This window comes from Saccoglossus kowalevskii, chromosome 9 (assembly GCF_978046115.1).
Source record: "Saccoglossus kowalevskii chromosome 9, keSacKowa6.1, whole genome shotgun sequence".
Lineage (NCBI taxonomy): Eukaryota > Metazoa > Hemichordata > Enteropneusta > Harrimaniidae > Saccoglossus > Saccoglossus kowalevskii.
The window spans coordinates 40030596-40054979 of NC_140649.1; the positions used below are offsets into that span (position 1 = coordinate 40030596).

The window sequence follows — 24384 nt, forward strand, 5'->3', positions numbered from 1 at the left end:
CTAGATTTTTGTCGGCCATTTTGAATTCCATCTGCAAAACAAAATGACATGCATCAAGGTCTCATAATATCCAATGTATGTACCAAGTTTCAACAAAATACATCTGTAAACACCTAAAATCTGGTTATGGAGTGCCAGAAATGCTTGATTTCAATAACATTTCAGCACAAAAATGGCCACCATTCGGCCATTTTGATTCAGATTTTAAAACAAATTGATGTGCATATTTATAAGATTATGTATTATGAGGTTTGAATAAGTTTGAGTGTAATCAGTCCAGGCATGTCTAAGATACAGGTCCGGATGCATGCACACATACAAGGATGCACAGAACCATGGATGCACACACAGAGGTCAATCCTTAAGTCCCAGTTTCAGGACTGCATCCAAACAGAGACAAATAATAATAATCTTTATTGAAACCACATCCCAGCGTGGGATCTTGGTTGGAAATACAATAAAGTAACAAAAAACAAGCAAAGTGTACAACAAGATAATCACAAACAGTTGAATGTAAAAAAAAAATTATGTGCTGGCTGGTTGAAGCATCCGGCATATTAAGATTTTTCTTGTCATAATTTGAAGCAAGTATGGATCAGTTTTTCTAGATCAATAATTGGTTTTTCATTTATACTTTTTAGTATATCTGTTAGGTATTTACATCCATCCTAAAGTTGCTTTTATTATATCTACCCCTTTCGACTTGAAGGCTATGAGCACTTATTCTGAGTTTTGTCATATCAGCTCTATGATTTGGATTTGTGATTGTATAGTGAGATATTTTTCATATGCAAATTCTGTTTTAATTTTCTTGTAGTTTTTTGCTTCTGTCTGAATGCCAATGTCAATGAACGACTCAAAGTTGACTGATATATGGACCATTGAACATTTTATTCAATATCAATATAATAACAACTGGTGTAACTATGTGGTTGGGTTTGGTTGGCCACATTCCAACTTGAGTAGGATTTCAGCGGAACTTGAACTCAAACTCTCACAAATCAATTGACAACATGAACTGCATTTATTTGCGAACGAAACTCTTCAACGAACTGATAAATACATAAACTTGTAGAACTGACCCACAGTTGAGCACGGACCAACAAACTGGAACACAACTACCGTTCAACTTTAAAAGTGAAATAGAACATTACGGCGTTTTCCACGCAGACGAAGATTAACCAATCAGTGACTGCGTTCTGAATCAATAATGGAATGTCAGTCAACACCTATGGCTTATTATGGTTTCAACGATAAACTATAATTACAACCTTGTCAATTGAGAATCTTGATAACAAATGGATGGAAGAATAAAAATTACATAAAAAACAAGTAAAAATGCTTAAATTTAGTTAATTTAGGTCATTAATATGCACAGAATTCCAACCAAAAATAATCAGGTGCATTGTCCTAATGTATATACCAAGATTCATTGTAATCTGTTTCATAGTACATGAGAAACAAGTTAAAATTGTTAAATTTGGTTAATCACAGAAGTCAATCAAAGAAAGCTTAGAAAGAACTCCCGTGTGCTGAGAGTATTGGAGACACATTCAAAATTAATTCAAAATTACTTGAACTTGAGATGTTGATGGAAATGCAGAAAACTAATTATGCAAATTAGGTAACTAATATGAACAGATTTAAGTGTAAAACTAATAAGGTCTGCACAATGTAACAAGTTTCATTGAAATGTGATTAGAACCAAAATAATATTAATTATTATGCTAATTAGAGAATTAATATGAACAGATTTTAACCCAAAATTAATCAGGCTGTTTATTGTCCTAGAGCACTTATGTACCAAGTTTTATTCAAATGTGATGATCAATACTTGAGATATCAGTATTAATTAATTATATTAATTAGGTGATTAAGAAGCATAAATATTTACCAAAAACTAATATGGTGTATAGTCCTAGGTTCATTGAAATGTGATGGGTACTCTTTAAAAGTTTCATTGAAATCCAATGAGTGGCTTTTAGACATCAGTGCAACAGCCATAGAACAGCAAAAAATTAACTAATTATGCAAATTAGGTAATTAATAGGCACAATTATTTATCCCAAAATTAATCAGGTCTCTGCAGTCCTAGAATATCTATGTAACAAGTCTCAATGAAATGTGATGATTAGTACTTGAGATATCAGGTGAAAAGCTGAAAATTAACTAATTATGCTAATAAGGTGATTAATATGCACAAATATTTACCCAAAAACTAATTAGGTCTCTGCACAGTCCTCAAGTAACTATGTACCAAGTTTCATTGAAACATGATCATTACTACTTGAAATATCAAAAGCTGAAAATTAATTAATTATGCAAATTAGGTAATTAAAATGTACTGATATTACCCTAAAAACTATCAGGTCTGTGCAGTGTCATATGACATCTATGTCCCAAGTTTTATTGACATGTTATGATTAGTACTTGAGATATCAGTGGAAAAGCCGAAAATTGATTAATCATTATGTAAATTAGGTAATTAATAATATTAACAGATTTTTACCCAAAAATAATCAAATCTGCGCATTAGTTCAGAGCATCCATGTGCCAAGTTTCATTGAAATCCAATGAGTGGTTCTTCAAAAATCAGTGAAACAGTCATAGAACAGCTTAAAATCAGTTAATTATCATGCAAATTAGGTAATTAATATTCATAGATTTTTACCCAAAACTAATCATATCTGCGTATTGGTTCAGAGCATCCATGTGCCAAGTTTTATCAAAATCCAATGAGTGGTTCTTCAAATATCAGTGGAACAGTCATGGAACAGCTTGAAATCAGTTAATTATCATTCAAATTAGGTAATTAATATTCATAGATTTTTACCCAAAACTAATCAAATCTGCGCACTAGTTCAGAGCATCCATGTGCCAAGTTTCATCAAAATCCAATGAGTGGTTCTTCAGATATCAGTGGAACAGTCTTGGAACAGCTAAAAATCAGCTAATTATCATGCAAATTAGGTAATTAATATTCATAGATTTTTACCAAAACGTAATCAACTCTGCGCATCATCCCAGAGCATCTATGTACCAAGTTTCACGAAAATTTGATTAGTGGTTCTTGAGATAACGGTGGAACAAAAAAAGTGACATACATACATACATACATACATACAGACATACAGACATACAGACAGGGTAACTGCAAAGACTCCCTTTTGTGCTTCGCACACGGGAGTCAAAAACTGCTCAAGTTATTGTAACCTCAAGAAGATGAACAACGAGGAAAGATGATTTTCCCTCATATACCTATGATGACATAGTCAAGGTACAACTATACTATTGCAAAGAGAATGTAAAAAGAGAAAAAAAGTTGTAAGTGGTGGTGAATGGACAATATGATTCTGAAATACATGTAGCATGCATTAATTGTTATGAATTCAATACATATATACAAGTCCATTTATTTTTGCAAAAATGTTCACAGGCTATATTAACAAGACTTGAATTAATGGTATTCTTTTATTCTTTAGTTGGCTTTCATCTGACAAGTCCATATGTTCACTCCAAGTTTCTGAAGAACATGACAGAAACTATATGGTATTATACTATTTTTTTAAAAACACATAAATCTGATGAATCTGGTACATGTAATGAACAGTCCTAGAGAAATTATGAAACACTGTTTTTTTTTCTGTAGTACAATGTATCCTGGAATGTTGATCCAGTGGAAATAAGTTAATACATTTAATAATGCAGTAATATTGACCAAAAATTCAGTATGCAATTAATTCCATAATTTGCTGTACATTTATGAAATCTTACAGCAATTCCAGGCACAGATTTGACGCTGAAGTAGTGCTAGATGTTGATAACTTACTACAGTAGGTTACACACTTTGTTTTCAAATTTACAGAAGTTGTAACTAGAAATATAAACATCGGCTGCAAATCAGAGGAATGATTGACAGATATTGCCCACAATGTTTTCTATTTTTGTTACAAAGTCAGGTACACCTAGACTTTGAGGCGCGTTTGTCTTTCATTCACTTTTGGTCGGTCATCGTGTAGTTTGCGTCTACAAATCGGCATTCGTCCAAGTTGTTTAAACACCACGACGGAGAAGCAAGGAGTCGAAAAACCAGTTGAAGTGAAAACAAGAGTTGTCGATTTGTATTTTCGTGGACTGTCATTTGCTGAGATTAGAGATCGAAATGGTGTTTCAAAGCAGACAGCTTATAATATCGTCAAATGGTTTGTTACCACCGAGAGTATCCTGCCAGGAAACTGACAACGTTATAGACTATGTCGAATATTATAAAACATTGCGACCGCGCATTTACGGACGTGAAATTCAACAAAAACTACTTGTGTACGGCGGCAACCCTCCCCGACATGTGATCGTGTGTTGCCAGTGATAAGCTTTTTAAAGCGATTATTTGGTGGCACATCAACCTTTTGGTTCTCATCGTCGAGAAATAATAATCGAATAACACCCATTCTACTTATGTATTCAATTTCATTATTGATATATTGGATGAAGTCTTCATAGGACATTTGTTGCAGGCAGTTTTCAGTTATATACATCGACGTGATACGGATATTTCCATAGTAGGAATAATTAATGAATGCACTTTGACCAATAATTCTGTCATGATCAGTCAGTCAGCTGGTTCTGTAAAATAACGTTCTTTACAGTGCCACCACTGTATGCGCCCTCTCACTGAAATAACATGTGACGCAAATTGAAGTACAAAACTAAGTTGAGAGCCTTGATCGTTTATTGGAGGAGAAAATCAATACTAATGTACTGCCACTTTTATGGGCAGAGCTTTCTTCCGATGCGCTTCAAATTGCAGATATGCTGTCTGCATTATTTGTAACAACTTATGTAAATGTGAAAACAAAGTGTGTAACCTATTGTAGTAAGTTATCAACATCTAGCACTACTTCAGCGTCAAATCAGTGCCTGGAATTGCTGTAATGATTGAACTGAACACTCACCAAAAATCAATGGTTTCATATTGACTGTTTTCAAATAATGTTCTTCACCGCACACAAGTTCGATCTTTTGTTTTCTTCCAAGCTTACAAATAAAATATAGAAAGTTTTTATAGATTACAGATGTATGAGTAAATTTTTATCATCTCCCCTCTAGAATTAAACTTTTATTTCACAAAGACCACAAAAAAGTTGTGCATGCAATCTGAAATTTCCATACGACTTTTTCAATGCATATAAGTATAACTTAACATATAGTTAGCTTTCTTTCAAAACTACAAAATACCTAAATTGTGCAAAATAATCTGCTTAAATAATTGTCTTATGTGGTAATATAGGTTAATATTACAAAGAACAATTTGAGATTGGCTTCATCTTACTTGAAAAAGCAAAGCCATCTGAAAACAAACTTGGAGGTTGAGTTATGTTTGGAGTGTACTGTACAATATTGCCAGTGTTTTATCTATGGTAATAATTCAAGATTATATTTCACAAATTCATTAATTTATCATATAATCCATGTAAGGTAAAATGCTATCCAAAAGTTAAAATAATGTCATTTCTATTATTTTTACATGTGTGACCACAGGAAGCCCAGGAACTATGATCAACCAACTGTACGCACTCCCTATGAGCGGGTGGTAAAAAAAATACCAGGTTGAAGAATATTAGTTGCTCCTTCGAATTTCGCCAAAGCCCTACCTACATTTTACAAGACTGGTTACGAACCAGTTGAGCAAGGCTAACCAAGTCGTGACCTCGATGTGGTTCGTAACCAGTCTTGTGATTGGTTGTTGACAAATGCTGAACAGGCCACGCCTCCAACTGTGCCGTGCGTTCGGGCAAACCATTAGGAATTCCTAAATAGAGTAAATTTGTCTAGTTTTCTTGATTTATTCTGCAGATATCGGTAAAATGTAGGTAAGGCTTTGGCGAAATTTGAAGGAACAACTAATATTCTTCAGCCTGGTATTTTTTTTAGATTTTATTTTTCATTCTTTTCGTCGGTTTTTTCGAGTTTAAAAAATGTTAGCTGGCTGGAGCCTTCATCCCTTGTCTATTTCTTACACTAGATACCAGCCGACCCCCCCCCCCACGCTCATAGGGAGTGCGTACAGTTGATCATAGTTCCTGGGCTCCCTGTGGTGTGACAATAATGTTACAAAGGTGAAAAAAAGAAATAAAAAAATGCTGTCATAGTACTCAACATGGAAGAAGTTATGAACATGTGCAAATGTAAAAAGCGCATGAGCAGCATTTTATCTTAAAGCGGATGGGTTGTCACCTACGCACATACACAACACTGCCTTGACTGGTCTGATTGTTTTATTTTGAAAGATATGTCTCAATGAATAGAATAGAATAGAATAATGCTTTATTAATACCGTAAAGAAAGAGTTAACATTTCTTTTTAGGTTTTCAGATTAATAAAGTAAAAAAAGTACATGAAATGTAAAAATTGATTTAAAAAAGAACTCAAAATTGATGAATGACAAAAATACTACAGACTATTATTTAATAATATAAGAAATATTAAAAACTGTGATATGTAAGTATATCTGTATGTAGCACAGAATATGTAAATAATATAAAAGAACATGACAAAATAAAAAAATTAGTCTTGTTTGTATTTAACTAAATATTTGCAGAGAGTGATAAGATGGTTTGTATTTGGTGACGTTAGTACAAGTTTAAATTGTTCTTTTTTGTTTATGTTTTGGTAATCACTGTTAATTTCTTTAAGAATATTATATATGTCATCTCTGTGTTCTGTGTACAGTTTACATTCTAGTATATGATGTAATTCATCCTCTATTTCTTTACAGTGGGTGCATACAATCTGTCTTTTATCAGTGTTTTTGGTTTTGTGTACCTTCCTGCTGTGACTACTAAATTGTGCTAGTATTTTGATGTAATGTCTGTTATCTATGTGTTTTATGTAATGTTCCATGTCTAGTGTGGTTTTGTATGTACTGTAGGTGCGCAATGTGATTGAACCATGATAATATAATTGAAACATAGTTAAACTCTGGTGACCTTGCCCTTTGTAATATAATATTATCATAGTTTGTTTCAATATAAATATGCATTGTCATAATTAATTTTGAATTAGGCAGAGGGTTTTCAACCAGCCTATTCACATAGTTCATACCCACCATAGAACCCGGTCAGTCAAAATGACTATTTTGAACTGTAGGCATTAATCTGTGATTCAGCCAATGATGAAGAGAGAAATCTAGGTCAGGGGAAGCCCCATGACCTCATAGATTTTCTTCCACGTCACGCAACACGTGACCGAGGCAAAGAGGCCCGCGTCATCCTGCCCCATCTTTACTCTCCTGTTTCTCCGCACCAAGTGTGCATCACACAGCAAAACAGGGTGATTCAGTCTACAATTTTTTTTCGACTGAGTTTTCTGTTGGTAACAGTAAGACGTAGTATGTGGTAGGATAACATTTTTCTTTTTTAGGGGCCCTGTGTTCTGTGTACCGCTAACAAAAACACTTGGGTGAAGCATTTGACCCGTGCTGGGCTTCAATGCAAAGATATCATAACCTCCAAGTCTAACAAAATCTATGCTTGCTTCATAGATTTTAGAAAGGCGTTTGACAGTGTGTGGCATAATGGTCCCTATTTCAAACTCCATAAAAATGGCATATCAGGTAAAATGTTTCAACTCTGAAAACTGTGACTCCCCGGTTCTTGATAATTTAAAAGTAAGTTGTCTCCTATATGCAGATGATGTTGTCATTTTATCTAAATCTGCTAGGGGGCTACAAAACTGTTTAGACAACTTAAAAATATATACGTCAAAATGGCGCCTGGCTGTTAATACAGAGAAAACAAAGGTTATTGTATTCAATAAATCAAACAGAGCCCTGAGCAATAATATATTCTTCTTCGCTGAAAAAGAAATTGCCATAGTTAAGCAAATTAATTACCTGGGTATAACTATAAGTGCTAATGGCAAACATAAAGAGGGTATCAATAATTTAAAAAATAAAGGGATGAAAGCTCTCTTTGCTTTGAAATGCAAACTCGGTTATGACAACTCACTAAACATACCCCTCCAACTATCTTTATTTGACAAACTGATAAGACCAATTATTGTATATGGTAGTGATGTTTGGGGTGATGAAAGCACAACTAAGTCTGCAATTGAGGATGTCCATCTTTCATTTTGTCGGTTCATTCTTGGTCTCTCAAAATTCACACCAAAAATGGCTGTTTATGGTGAGCTAGGAAGGTACCCCATTGACTGTTTTATCAAGAAACAACAACTTAAATATTTCAACCGGGTAACAAACTCTGATAACACATTACTAAGAGAAGCCTACTTAGTAAACAAGAATGTAAAAAGTAAATGGTTTACAAGTGTAGAAACCCTCATGCAAGATTTAGATGTTGTCACCATTGTAAACTCAAGTGAAAAAATAATTAAGAAAAATTTAGACTTTATTCATAAAAAAATAAACAAATCATTTGAGAACCAATGGATCTTAGACATGCATAATGATAATAGAAAACAAACCTTGGCTAAAAACAAACTAAGAACATACAGACTTTTCAAACAAGATTTAAAAATTGAAAATTACCTAATTAATATGCAGAACCATGGTCTTAGAAGGTTAATTGCAAAATTCAGGACAAGCAACCATGACCTTAAAATTGAGAAAGGCAGACATAATAATGTGCCGCTGGATAAAAGAACATGTGATATGTGCAGCCAAAATATAGTTGAGGATGAGCAACATTTTGTAATGAAATGTCCAGCTTACAGTCACCATAGGGACAAATTATTCCTGACTGCACAAAATAAAATTCTAAATTTTGATAAAGAAAATAGTCAGAATGAATTCATTTTGATTATGGCAAACCATACTCTAGCACCAGCCTTAGCTGTCTTCTTAAAAAACAGCTATGGAACAAAACAGCAACAACTATCAGTGTATTAGGCCACATTTTGTGTTCATTCTATATTCTGTATTCACCATTGGCTGCAAATTGTATTTTTTTGTTTTTGACTTGTTTTATTTTTATTTTTTTTAGAAAAGTTTTTATTTTTTGTTTTCTTTTTTAGATCGTAGTTGTTTTTTTTAATTTCTTTCTGTAAGACCCTTTTTATCCTTTCCTACGGATTTTATCCGTCTAATAAAAAAATAAAAATAAAAATATATGCATCTGTTTTTTAACTGTAATTTTGTTCCACTCATGCATGCCTTGTTCATTTTCTTAGTGTTGTTTAAAATGGACGGGAAGATAGAAAGCAGTCCAAGAAGACCTCCTCACCTCCTAGGTTGTCACCCCAAAATCGACTCGGTCGTGCAGGTATTGCCATCAGGATCTCCTGGGCTGGAACCCCATATAGCAAATGTCACTTCTTACGGGCAAGGTGAAAAATGCCACTTACATGTAGACCTATCAATATTGCTTTTAATAATTAATGACAAACATGGTGCACTTCCCATGGTAATCAACATTTATGTGCAAAAAATGCTATTTTTAGAAACTTATACAGCAAACACATTTATAAAATGTAATTTTATTCAAATTTCTAAATTCACTATTTTGAAACACTTCAGAACATTTCTCAGACTTAATATCACTTTCATGCGTGAATATTTTTCATGTAATTTTCATTGATAAATAAATGTACATGTACATGTACAAGCATTTATTTGTTGCTGTATATAGTCATCTAATAGGTTAGTCATGTCCTCTTTACAGACACTTTCAATATATAGTGCAGGCTGCATATCTCTATCTGCAACATTGCATGATACAGAGCTTGAGCTTAGGAGTTGAGACCTGACACATAAATGTATCTATGAACACACCAACAAATGTGCTAATTATTATGCAAGTTAGGTAATTACTAAGCACAGATTTAACCTAAAACTTATAAGCCATTTTTCGCAAGCTGCGAGATCACGCGTGACCACAGTTTATGCACCTTAGCAACCAATTGAGTCACGTGATACAGGTCAAGCTTTCAGTTCAACATGTTAGCAACCGCATTGTCCAACGTGTTGTAAATGCGAGTCAAACGGTGCGCATATGGCTAATGTAAGAGTGATTCTCGCTTTCAGTACAAAAATTATATGAATGGAGATTTTTTTTTTGCGATTCCCTAAACCAAAAACGCAGTCTGAAAAGTGTGATCGATGGATCAGTGCCTGTTTTCAGGCAGACAATTTTGGTCAACACAGAAACACCCAGGATACGTACGCTTGTTCCCTGCACTTTGTGGGAGGAAAGAGTCCCATCCAGACCCAATACCAGTGACTGTGAGAGGTGTCGAACGCCATGCATATATTCAAGTCGAGGACATCACCGAGCGACAATCAAAAAAAGCACCGGACATTGAAACATGTTGATACGGTTTAACTTTCTCTTGCAAGTTGTACTGATCGGAAATTTACCGTGCTTGTTTTTGTGTATCTTATTGCGATCCCGAATAAAATGTGGTTTAGCATGAGATTGACCGGTTTAAAACTCACAAGTGTACATCTTAAATTGTCTTATCATTAGTATCCCGATGAAAACCAGATTCCTGACATTACTGTTACCTCGGAATTTGAAAAGGATTTAAATGCGAATAGCTATGCATTTAATGATACTAGTAACAATATTGCCACAGCATTAGGGAATCCCTCCTAAATCCACAAAGAGCCTGAATGTTGGCAAGTGAAGTAATTCTTTTACTAAGTGTAATTGTAATAATTAATACTTGTACAATTTAATATTCATACTACCGGGTTTTGTAAATAGTTTTATTTAACTTCCCTTGTATGTCAAAAAAATATGAATTTTCAAGCTATGTATTTTTAAAGCATGCGTGTTGTGCACAATATGCAATATTGACAGTTTCCTGTTATTTGTATGAATGCTTGCGCATATGTCACAATCAAACAAGCCATGCATGGCACAATCCCTGTTAGTTATCAAATTTAAGATAGATAGTTTTGTTTATAGTAATATAGCTGGAATATAACCATGTCAGGAATATGATTTTTTAACATTAAAATGATTGACATTTGTATCTGATCGTCAAAAAAGTACTTGTCCATATTGAGAGATATTGCTCTGGAACAGCATTCAAAATCAGCCATTTTGAATACATGTATATATAACATGATGTATAACGAATATATAAAATCTGAATATAATCAGTCAAAGCATTTAAGAGATATGGCTTTAGAAGCCCAATCATTAAAACAAAATGGCCACCAGACAGCCATTTTGAATCCGATCTGAAAAATAAATGATGTGCATCAGGAACCTGTAATGTCTAACATATGTACCAAGTTTGAACGAAATCCATCCATAAATACTTGATATTTGATGATTTTTTAGCACAAAAATGGCCACCATTTGTCCATTTTGAATAGGATCGTCAAACTAATATATCTGTCTATCTATGACATGATGTATAATGAATATTTAAAATTTGAACATAATCATTGAAAGCAAGTCAGAGATATGGCACGAGAACCACATTCATTAAAATCTTATCTAAAAAACAAAATTATTTGCATCAAGGTCCCATGATGTCTAATGTATATACCAAGTTTGAACAAAATCCATCTGTAAACAGCCGAGAAATGCTTGATTTTGATGATTTTTCAGCACAAAAATGGTCGCCATTCGGCCATCTTGAATCAGATCGTAAAACAAAATGATGTGCATCAAGGTCCTATAATGTCTAATGTATATACCAAGTTTGAACAAAATCCATCTGTTAACAGCTGAGAAATGCTTGTTTTTGATGATTTTTAGCACAAAAATGGCCGCCATTCGGCCATCTTGAATTAGATCATGAAACAAATTGACGTGCATATGTATACTATCATGTATGATGTATGTGTGAAGTTTGATTGTGATTGGTCCAGGCATTTCTAAGATACAGGTCCGGACGCACGCACGGACACACAGAGGTCAAAACATAAGTCCCCGTTTTCGGACTGCGTCCGAACGGAGACTAATAAGCAGTCTTTATTGTAAATGTAATTGTAATTTATTCATTTAGAACAGTACATCCATAAAAGGTTTTTCATGCACAGCATATAGATATAAAAATTAACATATAATTAAACAATCCACTGCAAAAATGACTAGAACACAATAAAGAAAAGCATAAATAGGGTATAAAATAAAATGACTACGAAATAATATGATAAAATTACAATAAAAAGTGACAATAACATAGCAGTCCGAACAAAACGATAAAATGCATAAATGGGGTAAAATATGAATTGACAACAAAGTAGTAAGATAAAATTATACAATATTATTAGCAGCTGTAGCTGCGCGATATTTAAAAGAGCGAGTGTGAGATTTTGAAATATGAAATCAATTTCTGGTGTTGTAGGAATGGATGGCAGAGTTTGAAATGAGAAGGTCAGATAAATATGGTGGGACTAAATATTGCTTGCATTTGTAAACGAGTTTATTAAAGTGTTTAGTTTGTCTGTCTTGAATGGTTGGCCAACCAAGAGCTGATCTTGCAATGGAGACAGGTTCATGTCTTTTCAAGACGTTGGATGCGTACACAGCAAGGTTGATGATACGTTGCAGACTACTTTTTAGTGTAATGCTGCAGTTAGAATACACAGTGTCACAGTAATCAAGTAGTGAGAATACTGTGGCAGAGATAATGTTCTTGCGAGCTTTCTCAGGAATGCAGCGACGAGATCTTGTGAGGTGTGATAGGCGGAATCCACATGTCCTACGAAGATAGGCTATATGGTTAACACCATTTTAATTCGGGATCCATTCTCAGCCCAAGACAAGTTGCAGATGTAGTTGAGTGAATTGTTTGATCTTTTATGATGAGAGTTTTGATGTGAGCAGGTACTTTCTGTAGTTGTTGACGAGTGCCAAACAGCATATACTGATATTTTGATAAGTTGGGTTGAAGTGAATTAGCAGAAAACCACAGTAGAAGGCTTTAACTTGTGTTAACGCCTGGAAATGAGCATTCATCATTCTTTTCACTAGCCATTTCTCTTGTCATTGTTACCAATCTGACCCGATTCCTTTGTCTTATGTTTACCTCATTACGCATATATTCATCAGTCATGACCCTTGACCTGCTATGTCCACATTCTCAGCCTATCCTTGGCTTTATCCCTTATGTCATCCTCATTTACCAATTACATGCCTACATTGTTAGCGTCCCTTTCCTTTGACACACCACTCATTCATCTCCTGCTTTCTGCGTAGTCCACATCGTCTCAAGTTTTCCTCCTACCCACCCTACAACTTATCAGCTCTGCAGTTGTATTTAATTATTCCTTTATGTTACAATAAATACAGTCTGCGGGGGGGTTTGTCACCAGGGATTCATGGCTCGGTTTGGGTAACACGTCGCCCTTGTCCCGAGACGAGTCGAATATGACCGAAACGCCAAGGGAGATGAGGCCTCAATGACGCCTACGCACACGAGTCCCCACAGGTGGCTGCCTCACTCAAGCACCACGCTGTCATTGTCATGATCTTGGTCACTGGCGATCTAGATCATGACATAGGCGGCTAAGACGCTTTCGCACGTGAGGTCATACCCCCCCGAGTTTTTTCCTCCAATACCTGTCTCTGTGTCATTTCTTGGGCGTTAATCATGCAACTACATGTAATGTGACAATTCCAAGGTAATTGTAATAATAATAATAATAATAATCATCTTTATTGTTATCGTATCCTCTATGGGACTTTGATTGAAGAATACAATAAAGGTATAGCAATGAAAAAAAAAATTAAATGAGATTAAAAGAGTATAAACAAAGGTACTGTAAAGGGGGTAATTATTCACTGGGTTTTAATTTAGCTTATTTCGCTGACTGGAAAAATGCGCTAAATTAAAACACAGTGAATATGTAAAATTTAGCATAGAACACATTATCTAAATGATAAAACCGTGAATTTAAAACCCACTGAATATGCCTGAAATGGTAAATCAGTGAAATTTAAACCCAGTGAAAATTAGTCATTTTACAGTATTAATAAAATATAATAAATGAAAGTAAATGTTGTATGAATTAACAATTTGTATTTAGGGAACAACCAAACTGATGAGTTCAAAAGATAGTTTCATTGCCAGGAGTCTAGGAGTCTATATTACATAAAATCTTAGAAATTTATGCTAATTGTTAAACATCTTTTTAATTTGTATTTTATTATTGTTGCATTTGTTGTATTTGTGCGTTACTATGTTGGTTTTTGGCCATAAGTTATGTAATTTTTACATTATTTCGAGTCAAATAAAATATTATATTCTATTCTACCGATATTCTATTTGAAAATGCCCGTCGCATAACAACTTGAAATCTTCACACGATTTGTAGGCCCTGAGCTTTTCCCAGTCATAGTCGGACCGATAACACATTAAAACATTGGACAAGCCGAATTCTGGAACATTCCTGAAATCATTGGAGTAGCCCGGTAATTTCAAAGGAACGGTGAAATTGCATCCTTGCTAAGCCTTGAAGCCACGTCATTTTTTAGGATCAAGGCGTAAAAAATAAGGGTCTTCTTCAAGCTCCAAATCATGCACAGCTTTAGCAATTGCAAGAAGAATATTCTTTTTATAGTTGGACGATGAAACGCCAAATTTACGCAGGAAGTCTTTGAGCTGTGGTACAGTCATTTTGTCTAAGTCAGCCAAGGTCAAAAATTTGAAACATATGCAAGAAATCACTCGGAAATTTAACGCACGGCACTAGGTACTCACACGATTTAGCACTATTTTGATTCAAAGTTTGACCTGTATCACATGACTAGCAACCTGTTGCTAAGCAAATGGTCTCGCGAGATCTCGACCGAAGCGGAAAATAGCCTATTGAAATGAGATGATTAGTACTAGTACTTGAGATACCAGTGGCAAAGCCAACAAATTTGCTAATTGTTATGCAAATCAAAAAATAGCACAAAATTACGGCACATTGGTGTTACAGGGCACAGTTCTCGAAGCCATACCTTCACACGAATTGGTGACATCACAAAATACATGACCTTCAACCGGGTGTCATTACCTCGGTATATACGAATTGGTATATACAAATTACAATAAAGATTCTTAAAACATTACACATAAGGTAGAACAAATCACGTGAAAACACAATAATAATAATGATAATAAATCCTAGCTTAACAGTTGAACAGAACTTTGTTGCAAAATGGCCGTGTGGTTGAAACTGGGTCATGGCATGACGGGTGAGGAAGACATCATTTAACACTCACAAAATCAAAATAAAACGGGGAAGTGGTTGCATATTACGGCGTAGCCAACATGGGAAATGAAAAACAGCACAATACAAATGCCAGGAGTTCGGAAACTAGCAATCATTTTGACTTTCCCATTCAACTCATCGGAACATTGAAGTAGTTAGCAAAATGATCACCACTCAACGACTAACGTCGCGGCGTACGTTTTCGACAAGCGTGCCATCGAGATAAAACAAAATTAGCTTGAAAAGGCAGTGGGTTTGAGTCCTGCTCTGAGCTACCGTAAAAACTGAAATCCCTCAAATCATAAAAAGCAAACAAAAAACGTTGCGAAAAATAAATAAACCTCATGAAACTCAGGCATGCAAAACTGAATGAATAAATAATAAAATAACTTACGTTTTAATCTGGACGACGGGCAATTTGTTCAACAGTTTAGTTAAAGTGTCGATGGCGTTCCCTATATTACGAAAACAATCCAGGCAACAGATGAATATCTTCTGTGGTGTTGTGGTATTTATACGGTGTCTGCGGAATTGTTGATTGAGGGTTCAAAGTCAGCAGTTAACATTTTGTTAGAAAGTTTCACAAATAAATCAAATATCCAATGATACCAGTATATTTATTTCATTATTTTAAGAACTTGCAATGGTGGAAGTTGATCAAACACGAGTTCTTACACCTAAATAAGTATCAAATATTTGTCGACACATTTATTCTCTCAATTTAACAACCTTGTAGAGGTGGAAATTAATTAAACAACAGGTATTTACTCACAAATATAATGGTCAATATTTGTTGAGACATTTATTCTCTCAATTTAACAACTTGCAATTGTGAGAATTAATCAAACGCGATTTTTTTACACCAAAATAAGTTTCAAATATTTGTCCACACATTTATTTTCACAATTTAACAACTTGTAATGGTGGAAGTTAATTAAACATGACTTGTTTACACCAAAATAAGTATTGAATATTTGTTGAGACATTTATTCTCTCAATTTAACAACTTGTAATTATGGGTATTAATCAAACGTGAGTTGTTTACACCAAAATAAGTATTAAATATTTGTTGAGACATTTATTCTCTCAATTTAACAACTTGCAATTGTGAGAATTAATCAAACGCGATTTTTTTACACCAAAATAAGTTTCAAATATTTTTGCACACATTTATTTTCACAATTTAACCACTTGTTAATGGTGTACATTAATTAAACACGACTTGTTTACACCAAAATAAGTATTGAATATCTGTTGAGATATTCTCTCAATTTAACAACCTTGTAGAGGTGGAAACTAATTAAACGACAGGTATTTACTCACAAAGATATGGCCAATATTTGTCCATACATTTATTCTCTCAGTATAACAACTTGTAATGGTGGAAGTTAATTAAACGCGACTGGTTTACACCAAAATAAGTATTAAATATTTGTTGAGACATTTATTTTCACAATTTAATAACTTGTAATGGTGGAAGTTAATTAAACACGACTTGTTTACACCAAAATAAGTCTCAAATATTTGTTCACACATTTATTATCACAATTTAATCACTTGTTAATGGTGGAATTTTTTTAAACGCGACTCGTCTACACCAAAATAAGTCTCAAATATATGTCCACACATTTATTGTCAAAATTTAACCACTTGTTAATAGTGGAAATTACTTAAACGCAACTTGTTTAATCAGTTGACATAAATGCAACTTACCCGCAGACAGTGCACAACAAAGTATCATTATTGAGCTAACTATTTCGGTGCGTTTCGCTCATCTGCCCGCCCTTAGTAATATGACCAACCAAGATATTATTCTTGGGAACAAGGATTTGTCGAATATAACAAATCATATTATTCATCTAGCTAAACGCCATATCTACTTTTCTAAAATGAGAAACGAAAAACCTTCTTTCCATGGATGTCTATATCTCATTAGGCAAGTTTATAATTTTGAAAAAGTGATAGCGATAGGGGGAGGCAAATTAGCGAAGCACACTGAAAAATGGGAATCATTTAATATGCTGTGACGCTGACATGCCCCTTATCATTATTATCATTATTGAGCTACAATTATTAACAGGAACGTGTCTTGGCATTAGGGTTAGGGTCGGGTCAGGTATGGGCAACGCAAATGGCAAACACCCAATTGGCAAGATGTACACTAATCGTTTATGGCATGCATTTAGTTTACAAAGTAAAAACACAAATTAGGCAACACAAGTAAATAAATAAAAAAATCATAATAAATATATGAACCTATGCAAATAAATAAGTAAATAATAAAATGATAAAGATACTAATACACAATTATAACACCACATCAGAAAATAATAAATTGGTCCATGGCTAAGGTCGGCCAAGTAAAATTGTAATGTTTTCCAAAAAACAACTAGTATTTGGTTTTTGACGTAATTGCAATGAATTAATTAGCAGTAATTTGGATTTTAGAGTTTAGCTGTGATTTTCAAAGCTTTACCTGTAGTAGTGACATTTGGTTTTTAAAAATAGGATTTTGAAATGAACAGCTAAAAGAAAATAACAAAAAAATTTCAACGCAGCAAGAAATCGTCTTATTCTCGCATGAATCATACGTCACAACAAGCAACATAGCTCATTTTTCCATAAACTGTAATTTATATCATGAAATCTAGGATACTCCACCACGTGTAAAAGATGTATTATGTCATTCCGTTTAATTCCCGTATAAACTCCAGCTGTATACGTTATGTGAATGAGCATCTGTAAAGTGATTTAATTCAAGCACGCACTAAATACGTCGTATAATTAACCTTCAGTGAAACATGATATTTTACAGTATTTTGTTTTGAACCTACAGAAATGTGTTCATTTCTTTACATTTTTTAGTTATTCCCACTGATTCAGACATAGAAACAGTACTGTCAGTGTTGCAAATGTATGCCTGACTGGATACTGCTGGTTTAGTTCAATTGTCAGCATTAGGAATGTCTGCCTGCCTGGATACTGCTGGATTGGATCTTCATGATTTTAGTGTTTTAATTATTCTCATTCAAATTGTCCTGTGATAATCTTGCCGTAAATTTAAAGTGGACATGTAGGGTAGAAAAAAAGGTATTTTCAAGGTACGGTTACCCATTTACTTTTCCCCCCAGATCTTAGGAATCAAAACATAAGATACGAGTTTCTCGTCATGCCACCTGCCATTCAGTTGCATTGTTTGGCTTTGTCTCGCGAACTTTGTGGCTAGTTCGTCATAGTTGTGCTGCTTGACCAGAATGATCACTGTAACGTTTTACCTATATAATTCACTGCAACGTGGAAATTAATCAATAGAAATTAAATTATTACCTGTTTCAAGAGTAGCATTACCACCGAAGATTCGTTGTCTGTGTTAGTGAAACTGCTCTACACGTTGTATGCGCTAAAACATGTAGTTATGTGATTTATTATGACAGCCATAACACCATGGCATCGCCGGTTTGAGAGGCATGAAAGTAACTTTCACTCGCAAACAATCATTTACCTAGAACAATACTTGGTGAGAGAGTAACAAACATTTTACTTGAGGTGTGAAATAATCTTCTTCTCATCTTTTAGCAGACGCCAGGCAAACTCATAAGCCAACTGCTTCAGATAGTTGCACGAACTAATAAATATCTATACCATTTTAATTGAGTACGGAGTCTGTAGGCATAATATGGTAAATAGTCATATTGAGTTGGCATCAGTTGGCATACTTGGTATCATATCACTCAATGTACCACGTCGCATGGGTGGATGAATGCGGGGCTAATGTAACACATGGCCAATCACAGTCATCTCATAATGATTGATATTATTTAAACACTTTTATACTTTTGAGTGTTCTGGGTTATATCAATGTAAACACGGGTATTCTCTATTTGTTAATTGTGACATATAAATAGTGTTAAAATCATTTTGTTGCACAGACGCATTTAACCAACCAGTAGAAAGCGTGACAAATGGCCGCCACCAGGTATTAGGCAGAAATAATCGACATAATGTTTCATGTGACACCCTTTTGAACATTTTGATGCGCGATGTGCGCTGTGGTATTTATTTTATCAGGGATTTTACAAAGAATATACAGAGAAAATGTCATAAACAACGTTTAAAAAAAAAACAACCTTTAATAGAGCGAAAGCCAATATTACAGGTACACCATCGTGAAAAAATCCAGCTCAAAACTTAAGAACAAAGTAATTGTAATTGCCTTTCTGATTTTCAACATTTCTATTGTTCAACTTCTTATTTTTTGTTCAGAATGTCAGCGGCATTCACAGTGATTCAGACAATCAAATGGGCAAGTCCAGATAGTGTGTCCAAAAAAACGCTTGTATGCATAAATATTTTGTTGCGATAATTTTCAGGGTGACATTTTAACATTGATTGGTTGTTATCTCCACGCCACGTCATATAAATCATTCGTTACTGTGACCAATCTTTATTTACTTCAATATTGCTCTCTCAAATACAATATTAATTTTATTATTAAACTAACTGTCATAGCCATAAACCGTTTGCCATCTAAATTAAAATTTTATCTCCCCAGAAAAATTTACTGGTCGCCCTTAAAAGTTACAACGCAATTTTGAAACATGTGATACTGTCCTTTGTGACAAACACGTTGTAATATCCCTCCATTTTATGTTACAGGCCAGGCGATACTGAGCAACATAGTAAAGAATGGTTTTTAATGTAATTTTACAGTTTTTTATTCTTTACCACACATTTTTCTTATTACCTTTTATTTGTTTTCCCATTTCTAGCACAGCTTGGAAATAGTAGGTTCAGACTTTATTTACTGTTACTTCTTAATAATTATCTAGTAGTGTTTATTTTGTTAAGAATTATTTATTACTTAAAATTATTATGCATTAGTCAGTTTATTGTGTCATAATTATTTAGTATTTACTTACTCATATTATCATGAGATTTTTATTTATTTATTCATTTACATTTATTATTTACATGTTTTCATCATGATTGTGTCATTTGGGGACAGCGCCCCCAACTGCCAGTTCAAATTATCCTTTCAAAATGACTGATTGCTCACCTTTTTTGAATTTGTGGCTAATTTTGGTTCGTTTGTTACTCGTTTGGGTAGTTTTGGTCCGTTTGGCTTGTTTTTGGTTTGTTTTGGAGTTATTTGGCTCGTTTTGGGGCAGTTTGGTTAGTTTTGGTTTGTTTGGCTCGTTTTGGGTCGTTCAATGTTTTGTTAATGGCCATATTTCTATATATATACACACTATATAGTCTCATCAAATGCAAACACACTCGTGGTACAGTGGACAAGACATTGCGCTGAGAATTCAAAGATTGAAAGTTCGAATCACGGACTGAACACTCATATGCAAGACGTTAAAAACATAAACAGCAGCTTCAGTATACCAAGAACTCATGTAAGAACACAATACATGGAAGCCAGTCATAGCCGACGAACAACAACAACAGACACAAGGATCATTGCTGCACTCCAAATGGGTCCCTTCTTTTGTATTGACCCCCTAAGGATTGCTAATTCCCCCTTTCTAACTCTTCCCCCCAAAATAATATATTGCCCCATTTAGAAATATAAAAAAGACAAAAGCAATGGTTTTTAACACAAGTAACAGGTTGATAAAAAATGTAAACCTAAAATTTAACAATCAAGAAGTTTTAGCAGTTAGAGAATTTTTCTACCTAGATACAGTATTTACTCCAAATGGCAAATTTAAACTAAACCGTGTGATGCTCAAAAACAAAGCAATGAAAGCATTATTTACTATACGACAAACAATCCTAAGTCAGAAAAATATTTCAGTATCACTGAGTCTAAAAATATTTGATCAGTTAATATCTACAATATTAATGTATGGATCAGAAATCTGGGCCCATGAAATAAAGGACAATAACAGCTTAGAACAAATTTGTAATTACTTTTATCGTTTTATATTAGGTGTAATTGGTAGACTCCCAATAAGGATCAAAGCAGAAAAAGCTCAAATCAAATACTGGTATAGACTAAACACACTGCCAGTGAATCATATACTACATGGTGCATTAAAAGAAAACATTAAAAACAATACAAACTGGAAAAAGAAGATTGAACATATCTTGGGGGAGAACCAATTTAATAAAACTAAAGGTGAATACGAGATAAAAAACATCAATCAGTTCTCAAAAAATATCGAAAGTAAACTATCAAATGAATATAAACAGACCTGGAAAAATCAAATAGTTAGTTGTAATAACAATCAAAACGAGGGAAATAAATTACGAACATACAGAGGAAATAAAGGACTTCAGCATGAGAAGAATATTAACAAAATTCAGAATAAGTGACCATAATCTAGAAATTGAATTAGGACGAAGAAGGAAGCCAAAAGTGGAAGAAAAAGATAGAATATGTACAAAATGTAGTGATAAAAAAGTGGAAAATGAAATCCATGTTATTTTAGACTGTGAGTGCTATAAGAAAGAACGGAAATTGCTGTTTATAGAATGTAACATAATAAATAAACAGAATAGAATAAACAATTTTATAAACATATGCAACAACAGTTTTCCACTAGTGAAATACCTAAAACAAACAATATACAAAAAATAACGTTTTTGTTTTATGGTAATTTTTTCTTTATAGTATTGTTATTGTAATTTTCTCTTTATTGTTGTATTTTTCTTACCCACAGATGGTAATTGTTGAGTAATAAAGTTATTATTTAGAATTGTATTGACCCACTAATTAATAAATATTCATGAGCACAGAAACTGCCATGTCTTGAATAAATTAGCATAATTTTAACAAAAAATTTGCATAAAGTGTAGGTATGTCTTCTGGAACCCTGCCTTAGGTCTTTTTTTCTATTCAAGAAACGTTCCGAGCGCCTGTGGATCTATATACCAATTAGGTTTCATTGAAATGGGATGAGTAGGTCTTGAGATAATGGTAGAACAGACAGACATACACATACATAAAGTGTACTCACCTCCCCTCCTTCAAGTCGTGTAAGATTCCGGTGACATCGCGGTTCAGTGCATTTCAAAGGCCCGATGATCTTCTCTCCTTTTAAACAAGAAGGGGCATTCTCGCTGGCGTTTGGGTCTTTGTATAAATCAGCATGATCTTGATGAGTTCCATCCCTCAGTTCGGCAACCCCAAACGCAATGGTTTGAATTACAACAATAAGCACAATATGCTTACAACCAACTGTTGCACGTGTATTCATGACAGCGACGACATCTACAATGCTAGAACAGGCTCTCCTACCAACAATGCCATAATATCCCTGCCTCGTTTTAGAAACATAAATACATGTGTGAGTGCATATTAAAGAACAATCGGGACATGACATTACGGGCGCTGCTCGCGCGTTAAATTATCATCGACTGATAGTATCTGGTCACACATTTAAGACTCCTTAGCTTACTCCAAGGGGGATACCCCAAGTCAGACAATGGTACCCATGCTGAAGTATAGCTTTTCAAAAAAGCCTCTAAACACGTACTTATACCCCTTTTCAAGTGCAGAAACTTAAAATAGATACCATATATACATACTGAAATCATACTGTTTCCAAGTTGAGGTAACATGAATTCATGAGATTCATTTTTTCACACTTTATTACCCTAACACGGCACACACGTATACAAGTCAACTAACTAAATAACACCCCTTTTACGCGTTTTTTTTTTACTTCATCTTGCGTACCATATTTTATTCAGAGAACCCCCCCCCCCGGAACAAATATTATAGATTTTCCGAATATTAATATAGATGTGGGCTATTACGAATAGATCTGCTCGTGTTGATTGTCATGTTGGAAATGGCATGCCGAAATGAATAATTATGCATATAATAATCGTTAGCCCGTGCTAAGAAATTGGACCGGGTCTTAACATGGGGCCAGATTTAATCAGTACAGTACAGTGCGTTTCTTAACCCGTGCTAAGCGTACACGCACGTTTTCTTGACCTTTTAGCCTAATTAATTAATTTCTTTTCTATTTTTTTTATTTCTAAGAAGATAACTAGAAAAATACACGACATAGTACAGTGAAAGAAAAGAATACCCACGTACAGGAAAAGGAAGAAAGAGTTCACATCTAGTAATCGTTATAGTTAAAAGTATTGTTTAAACGCACCCCATTTCTCTGCAAGCTCAGATTGATTTCCGATCATACATGCACTTTGATTTTTAACAGTATACACAGATTTAACATACAGCTTAAAACAATTCATGTTGATACTATTTCCCAATATTTTACAACGATAGATGTAGTATCGACCCATCAGGAGAAATGCATTAACTAATATATTGGCATAGTCTTCGACATCACCAAGGATACATTTCATTGCATTTAATGATACGCTGGAATGTGTTATAGTACGATACCACTGTAATGCGCATGACCAGAATTTTGAAACAAAAACGCAATCCCAGAAGAGATGAAAATTGTCCTCTGTTACTTCCTTACAAAACGTACATACAGCATCGTCAATCATATTCTATGAGTGAAGAAGACGATTTGATGGCAAAAATGTTATAATAGCTTGTATTGAAAATATCTTAATTTGGAATCCATTGTTATCCTGTAAGGAAGCGAAAACACTATTTTCCACGGAATGCTGCAGTCAAGAATGTCATGCCAATAGTGTTTAATATGCAAAGAGATATCATTTGAACCATGCAAATTCACTAAATACGTGTAAATATATAAATTTTATCACCTGTTAACCATGTTTTTTTGCGCATATTTGGCATACATACTCAAATCTTGTCATTATTCGGCTTTGTTTTTTTCCAAGTAGATGGAATGGCTGATACCAACTGATTATACTCGTGATGTGTACATAACTAAAGGTGAATACGAGATAAAAAAAACATCAATCAGTTCTCAAAAAGTATCGAAAGTAAACTTTACAATAAGTAAATTTTACAATAAATTCATCATATTTCATAAATGTAAAAGTCTCACCGAATAAATCATTGATAAAAATAATACCAGCATCTATAAATTGTTTCCATACAATTGGGTCCCTGTTGATTATTTCCTGCAAAATGTTATCTATTTTATCTATTGGAGTATAGTTATATTGCAGCCATGGATAAATAATTTCTTTCAAAAAAGCGGAGGCTAATGGGTCGAGAATACTAGGGTCTTTTTCCCCCTAAATTTGCAGAAAGAGTAAAATACCGTCAAGTTGATCTAGTATGGCTTTGTAAT

At 34.1% G+C, this 24384-nt stretch overlaps 1 protein-coding gene across 2 annotated transcripts in view; it reads right to left on the reverse strand.

Annotated features, from left to right (window-relative positions):
- LOC102809425 (transmembrane prolyl 4-hydroxylase-like) overlaps nucleotides 1-22563 on the reverse strand; it is a 41752-nt gene extending 19189 nt beyond the window's left edge. For both annotated transcript variants that reach the window (XM_085503855.1, XM_085503856.1), the window contains exons 1-2: nucleotides 22147-22563; nucleotides 4953-5034 (exon numbers count right to left, since the gene is read on the reverse strand). In XM_085503855.1, coding sequence (XP_085359981.1) covers nucleotides 4953-5034; nucleotides 22147-22512 — 448 coding nt within the window. In that variant the 5' untranslated portion in view covers nucleotides 22513-22563. The remainder of the gene's footprint in view (nucleotides 1-4952; nucleotides 5035-22146) is intronic.
- Nucleotides 22564-24384: the final 1821 nt, after the last annotated feature.